Source organism: Physcomitrium patens, chromosome 11 (genome assembly GCF_059467195.1).
Source record: "Physcomitrium patens ecotype Gransden chromosome 11, ASM5946719v1, whole genome shotgun sequence".
NCBI classification, from domain to species: Eukaryota; Viridiplantae; Streptophyta; class Bryopsida; order Funariales; family Funariaceae; genus Physcomitrium; species Physcomitrium patens.
In genome coordinates this window covers 8,880,469-8,888,713 of record NC_143420.1, presented here as the reverse complement: position 1 = coordinate 8,888,713, position 8,245 = coordinate 8,880,469, and the positions used below count along the sequence as shown (strand labels likewise).

At 31.7% G+C, this 8,245-nt stretch overlaps 1 protein-coding gene across 2 annotated transcripts; it reads right to left on the bottom strand.

Moving 5' to 3' along the window:
* Positions 1-2,809: 2,809 nt before the first annotated feature.
* On the bottom strand, positions 2,810-3,886 carry LOC112288962 (uncharacterized). 2 transcript variants are annotated; one of them, XM_090253987.1, is made up of 3 exons: positions 3,690-3,886; positions 3,420-3,504; positions 2,810-3,080 (listed from the first exon to the last, which is right to left on the bottom strand). In XM_090253987.1, the coding sequence occupies exons 1-3, from the start codon at positions 3,752-3,754 to the stop codon at positions 2,964-2,966; spliced, it is 267 nt and encodes an 88-aa protein (XP_090110113.1). In that variant the 5' UTR covers positions 3,755-3,886; the 3' UTR covers positions 2,810-2,963. The 2 variants fall into 2 exon arrangements, with proteins under 2 accessions (XP_090110113.1, XP_024389527.1); XM_024533759.3 differs by lacking the exon at positions 2,810-3,080 and having other exon boundaries at positions 3,118-3,504.
* Between the last annotated feature and the right edge of the window lie 4,359 nt (positions 3,887-8,245).

Genomic DNA, 8,245 nt, shown 5'->3' with positions numbered 1-8,245 from the left:
TTTATGAATAAACAATAGAAGAGAATTTTGTAATCAATGATTTAATGAAATTTTACATACAAAAGGCATAAAAAATGAATTAATAATTTCATATACTTTAGAACAAAATAGAATTTTAGAAAGAGACAATCATACAATTATAGAGGTTTTTAGAAGTATGATTTATCATACTCATTTTAATCTAGTATTTTGAATAAAGGGTGTTAATAACATATTTTATACCTTAAATTTTACATGTTTTTGTTTTTATCCAAGAATTATTCCTTTAGAGGCTTATACTAGAAAGAAGTTTTTTTTTTTTTTTTTTTTTTTTTTTTTTTTTTAAATATGATCTTTTAGATTCAAATTTTATAATCATGTACTTGAAAAATTAATATTAAAAATTACTTTAGATTATTTCTTAGATACTTAGATGAATCAAAAGCTTATTAAATTTGGAATTTAATACATAAAAAAATAATAATAAGTCAAGATATTATCTTTGATGAATACAATTATATACAAGAAATATTATCCAAAGAAAAAATTATTCAAAATATAACTTTATTTGAACTTTTTTTTTTAAGAATCTCTTCAAATTTTTCAAAAATCTATACAAGCTTCCTTATTGGAATTAAATATGCCATCTACAAGTACACTTTAAAATTTTATAACCACACATTTAGATTCCCACAAATCTCAAATACATGAAAGGAATATGAACAATGAAAGTATTCATCATGTCAATCACGGATATGATATCAATATGAGCAACAAAAGTAATGCTCATGATATTTAAGATCATATTATTAGTAGAAACAACAAAATTGTTGTTCAAAAAAATCATGGTTATATAAATAATATGAGTAATGGTAATTAAGCTCTTTATGGCACTATGCATAATAATGATAACTTAAATTGAGATGACCATCTAAATATTAATAGAAGTTTATAATATGATGTATTGCTAATTATAATTGATCTTTCACAACAAAATTTTAATAATGTTCTTGATGTTTCACCTTCCAATCACAATTATTATAATATTGTTGTTGAATTAAATTCATAAATTTCATCATTTTTGATTCATGTTGTACAACATTCTTATTGTCATCTTGATCATTATGGATATTTTGTAAATGAGTGGCAATATACATGTGTAAATTTTGTGATGACATTATTTTTTGCATTTGTTATAGAAAATATGGAAAATTTAGAACCTACTAAAATTTTATGTTCAATTTCTTTGCAGCATTAGTTATCAAAGCCATCCATTGCTTTACAACAATCAATTCATGATTCTATGAAATCATCAACTACTTCATAAAATATATCTACATTATTATTGAAGTCAAATTCTACTCCATCAACTATGCAATTCATGATTCAATCAAAATCTTTTGTTCTTCAATCATATCAAAAGGCACTTCTTTCAATATACTCTTCAGAATAGATGGATGTTATGTGTAAAGAGTATCAATCTTTAATTAATAATTATACTTAGTAATTAATAAATTTGTCTTTTGGAAGAAAAGTTATTAATTTAAAATAGATTTATGCACTTAAAACAAAGTCTAATTGTACTATTGATCAATTCAAAGTAAGATTGGTTGCAAAAAGATGTTCACAAAAATATAGAATTAATTTCATAGAAATCTATTCACCTACTATTAAATATGATTCTATTAGACTTATTTTTACTATTATTATAATTCATGATATGTACATTTGATAATTTGATATAAAAATAGCTTTTTTACATAAATAAATTCATCAAAAGACTTATATGAAATAAGCTCTAAGTTTTAAAAATTCTCAATTTTCAACCAAAGTATATTATTTACATAAGGCTTTATATGATTTGAAATAAGTTAGTTCTGTATGGGATCAATATATTGATCAATTTTTTCTTACTCATAAGCTTAAATAAAATTTTGTGGATCCATGTCTTTATTATTTCAGTAATATTAATCAACTTATTATCATTATATTTGTTGATGATGGACTTTGTTGCTATCAAGGCATTCAACGCATTGATTGTGTCCTTATGACAATGAACAACATTTTTGAAACCAAAGTCAGTGATCTAAATATACATGTTGGTTTACAAATTAAAAGAAATCGAGTTGTAAAATTTATATTCATATATCAACATGCTTATCTAGAAAGGATTTTACGTAATTATGGATTTTCATAATCACCTCCAATTACTACTTCAATGGATTGTAATTCTACTTTTCAAAGTATTAATTCTGTTGATAATGACTTGGTTGAAAATTTTCCTTTTATAAATGTTGTTGGTAGTGTTCAATTTGCCTCCATAGGAACTTGGCTTGATATTACTTACTCTATAAGTAACATCTCATGTTTCAAAAAATAATAATTATTCAAGCACATTGTAATAATATAAAATGAATATTTTGATATATTCAAGTCACTTTGGATTTTAAACTTATTTATGGTGGCACAAATTTATCCAAATTGCATATTGCATTTTGCTCATACTATTTATGCAATTGATGTGGATGATCAAAAATCACAAAGTAACTATGTTTTATTTTTAAATAGTAGACCAATTAATAAGAGATTGAAGAAATAAGAATGTTTAGTTGATAGTACAACCTTTTCCAAATATATTGCCTATTACATGGCAGCCAAAGAAATTATTTAGTATAAACAAATATTAATAGATCTTGACTATACTTTAGAAAAACCTACCATTTTATGCTTTGATTTACAAATTGTAATTAGATTGGCAGTCAATTTTGAGTTTCACATGATTCAAGAGTTCTAGAAATAGATTATATATCTATTAAAAAAATATAGCTGATATTTTTACAAAAGCTCTAGCTCAATATAAATTCAAGACATTACATGCTTTTTTGACTCTATACATTAGCTAATGCTTCACTTCAATGGAGAAGTGGAAGAATTAGGACATATAATATCAATGGAGAAGTTATTATTTAGTGGAAGTTTAGTAACTAGTGTGTTACTAGTAAGAAATAAGAACTTCTAATTGATACATATAATTTGACTTGTAATAAAGTGTTGTTTTTCCCAATATTCTTGGTGTAGTATTCTGTAAATTCAATAGATACCTGAAACGTATCACCTTACAGGATTAGAAAACTACGGCATCTGGGCTTTGGGATTCAAAGTATATTAGAACGAGACGGATTGCATCACTACTATGTTACACCTCCTAACAGCACAATGTCGGAGGAAGAAAAGAGAGGAAGACAACAAGCCCAGAGCACTCTGAAAAGCAGCGTGAAAGGAGGGACGGCACTCAAGCTACTCAGAAGGTACCACAAGCCATACGACTGCTGGACCTCGCTCAAGTCTCGGTACGAATCAAACAGCAACATGAGGAAAGTCTTCCTGATTGACAGATTCTTCAATGTTTGAAAAACAAGCAGCATGGACGAATACCTCACCGACATGAAGGATACGGCAGATCTACTCGACAAAGTCGGAGTTCCACTTCCGGAAGAGGTAGTAACATACAACACACTCCAGAACCTGCCCAAAGATTTCGATGTCACAAAGCAGATGATTCTCAACGAGAGAAAACTTCCAACCAATGAAGGCAAGACTACTAAATAAAGAGACGGCCCGCAAACTGGACTCAATCTTCGCTTGACAAATCATCACCGCATCAAACACCTAATAAACTTTAATGTGGATCGAAGCCAAGTATCTCCCACCTTTGCATCTTCGGAGCTCTAGCGTATGTGCACTGTACCACGCTTAACTCAGGAAAGATCGACATCGAATTGCGACCTTGTATCCACCTCAGCGTCGACGAGCAGGTCAATGGCTACAGATGCTACGACCCTGCAACCAATACCGTCGTCATCTCCAAAGATATCAGAATCATGGAGGACAAAATCTTACATCATAACCTGCCGAACCATACATCTGCAACTCCGGTCTCTGGACCTCCACTTTTTCTAAATCCCCTTCCGTCCATCCCCACACCTTCACCAATACAAGAGGTGCCACTTGCATCGCCCAATATAGAAGACTCTACGACAAGCACTGCCGAACATCCAAGGTCCAACGATAAGCACACAGAAGATCACATCGCTGGGTCACCCCTGATAATCCGCCGATCGAACTGGCTCCGAGCTCCGTCGCGATCCTAAGACAGCTACATTTGGGTAGACTTTATCGAATCTTTCAAAAGGGCCCTCGAAGAAGGCGGTGAACAGCTATCGTACCAGCAAGCTTAGTCCGATCCTCGCTGGATCTCAGATATGGAATCCGAATTCACTTCTATGCAGAAAAACTACACGTGAAATCTCGTTCCATTACTACCCAGAGTTCGTCCCATCTCAGCTCGATGGATATACAAAATTAAACCTCGTAACAACGGCGGCCCTGCCTGCCACAAGGCCAGGATTGTAGGACGCGGGTTCAAACAACATGACATCAATTTTCAAGAGACCTTCGCACCAACAGTCCAGTGGGAATCCATACGCTTAGCAACCGACCTAGGTTACTCGTGGCCAATCTACCACATGGACGTGGCTACAGTTTTTTTTAATGGGTACATCCACGACGGTATCTTTATGTTACAACCCCCGGGATGCACATCACCAGGCACTAAACATTTAGCAAGTAAACTCAACCGATCACTTACAGCACCAATGATCTTGTAAAAAATGCTTGGTCAACTTCTGAATCACCTCCTCTTTGGCGTTGCAACAGGCTCTCATGCCACAGAAGACGTTCTTCTAGATGATCTATAGTCTGATTAGTTTCCATTACTTTATACCACGTAGCTATAATGCTGTAATAGCTAGGAAGAAGGCTGTATATTATGTTACTAATAATCATTTCGCCGGAATAATATGTCCTAAATTTGCTAGTATCATAGTCATGTCACTGATATTTTGTATATGTGTTGAAATATTATCAATTATCTGCATCTTGTAGTCAAGAAAAATTCCTTGAAGTGTAAAAATATTTTCAGGAGTCTTCTTCAAGTAAAGGGAACACTGCTTCATCCACAATGCAATAGCAATAGGACATCCAGTTAGTTTTCCTGGCAATTTCTGTGTAATAGACTTGCTAATTAACATACGTGCGTTTACATTTTTCTCATTCCAAGCGTCAATTAGAGCTTGCTCATCAAGAGCGATTAAAGTTGAGTAAAATATTGGTCGCTTCTCAAGACCATGAAGAACCTGAAGTATTTTATTGTAATACTTCTACATTGAAAATCTACGTTGAATGTTGTACCAATAAAAATGTTCAATTTTCTTTAGATGAAGGCGTGATTGATGATATGGGCTCTAGTCACTATTCTAGGGATCATTGGGCCAAAGCCACTATAGAAACTTTGGTAAAGATGGAGGATTTTATAGATCTAGTAATTGCTCCCATTGACCATGGATCTAAAGTGAATATTATGTCAAAAAAAATTTACAAATGTAAAAGGTGGCCCATTAATATGGAACATGGTAGGATGATTTAGACAGCAAGCAATTCACAAGGAGACCTTTATGGTGCTTGTCCTAATGTAAAGGTAAAAATTAGAGATGTAACTACTGAACAAAATTTCTTTGTTTAAGATACTACTTTATATCTAATGATTCTCAAACAATCATATATTACAGCTATGAGAATTAAAACTAAGATATTAGATGATACATCAACATGTGTCTATATTAGAAGCTTAGATAGCAAGAGAGTAATATAGTTCTTAACTATATCTGTTGACCATGAGTGCAATGGAGATTATCTACAAAGAGGTTTATTAATAAGGATTAATGAGAAATTTAAGGATTTTTGTAAAGTACTACTATAGAACAAGAATATATTGATACATCAAAGAAGGTATTCTTGCATAGAAAAAAAATATCTTTTATATAAGTATTATAAAATTATTTAAGAATTAATTTGTTATATATACACAGCTTAATGGCTTACAAAAATGGAAGTGAAGAAGTGTGTATAATTTTGAAAAAGACATAAAAAGAGTAGATGTATTGGTAAAAATGATAAAATAATAGGTGTTTATATGGAGATAAGTTCAAAAGATTTTTTCATAGAGGTATACTAGAAAAACAAGGACAAAATTCATAAGCAACATTGATTAAGGTCACAAGAATTTTATGAAGGTATTGAAGACGACATTGATATCTTTACAAATGAAAAAGAAGACATGGATCATAAAAAAGACAATATTGAAGAGGTGGTATGATGTCAACCACAACTTTGATTCTTCTTGGTACATATTAGAAGATGCACACATTTGGAGGAGATAGATGTTATGTTGTGATTTGGCTATCATGTGAAAACATTTAATATATAATTTACTAAATAAAATAGTAAGAACCATTGTAGAATATGTAAATAAATTTTTTGGTAAGTTAATGGTTGGTTATTGATAACCTTGAGAATTAGACTTATGGTTAGGCAGTTTAGTTGGTAACAGTAGGATGTTAGTGGAACAAATGGTTAAGAATTCAAAAGGTCATAACCTTTGGAATCCACTGGCCGACGGTCCATCTTTTGGTAGGATAAAGAAGTTGAGGAAAGAGAGATCAGAGCCAGACTATGAGAGTCGTAAGCCAGGGTAAGCTTGGTGCTACTTCTTTGTTTCTTTTCTTTTATTATTTTCTTATGAAGAATTATGATTGACATAAGTATTGTTAAAATTGTGATTAGAATATTATAGAATATGACTTTGAACTGACTGATTTAGAGAAAATCTATGATCTTGAGAATTAAGATTATCGAATTGTATTGTGTTAAGTGAAGATATTGAATTTTGTGTAATGAATTGAGAAATTAAATATAATAAGTAAGCTGGAGATCAGTAATTGAATATATATAAATTGTAAAGAGAGTAAGTGGGAGATGAACTGATAAGAATATGGAAGTATTATTGAATTGATAGTCGTAGAATGGATTATGTGTTGAATTAAGAAGAAAGTAGTTAGCGTTGGTTTTTTGTAGTTTGATAATTGATTTTAGATAGCTACAAAACAATCAATTGTAACACTAACAGACCCAATTTATATAACCAATCTTTTTCCATGTTCGAACCTACCTCTATTAGTTCAATTGCTTTGGTATATTGAAGCTTGAACACAACAAGAACAATATTTTGGCATCATTGCCGGAGAAATGATAACAATATGAAAAGTTAGAAATTGATTGTATGAAAAGAATGAAAGATTATGAGTGATAAACATAAAGGGAAAGATTATCAAAGAATTAATCAACAAGCAAAAGAAAGATAAGAGAGATTACGCATAAAAAATCTCCTACAGGAACGACAAAAATGAATTGTAGGTCCAAGTAAAATCAAAGGAAGAAAAATTCAAATTCAAATAGCAAGGAGACCAGTGATAACACCAATGGCTGCGGGAGTGCCAGAAGTACAAATTGCAATACAAATGGGAGTAGTAGGAGACTGAACTATAAATGTCGCATCATTACCTACTTTTAGTAGTTGGCCGAGCTTTGATCCCGATCACCATATATCTCAATTCTTCATAGTCTACATGGTTAATAATGGTAGAACTGAAGACATTTAGTTGAGATAGTTGCTACCAATTTTAAAAGATACAGCTTTTGAATGGTATAATCGGCAACCAGTGGATAGATTTCTCAATTGGGAGGCCTTGAGGAATGCCTTCCTAATCCATTTTAGACCAATTGGATTTAAAGATCGACTTAGAGAAAGTTTGATGAATAGCAAGATGTTTGCGGAGGAATCAGTAGAGTCCTATTATAGTCGGATTGTGGATATACTTTGTAAATGGTCAAATAATCAAATGCCAGATGCGTTTATATTGTCGATATTAATCAATGATTTGTATCCACCAGAATTAAAAATGTTTGTAAAAGAGGCTCAATCAGCTACGGTAGAAGCATCGTTGGCACGAGCAAAGGTAAAGGAAGGATGTCATTATGACCAATTATCAACAGTGGAGGCCACGATGATTCAAAGTTCAGGAAGCTAAAAAATACAATGGAGAAATGTGTCGATGGATAATTATCTACAAATGGTTGCGTCCAATGTGAAGAATGTTATCTTGCAACAATCAATTAATGCTACATCACTCCAAGCAATAACGCCAATAATGATGACACATTATTTTATATCGCCAACCTATAAACAACCGGAGTTGTTCACAAATGCGACTGTTAAAGATCCAAATGAAGCCTTGTTATTAAATCTAACAAAGAAGATGGAAGAATTGACCATAAATTTGACTAAAGATAAGGAGAAACGACATAAGCC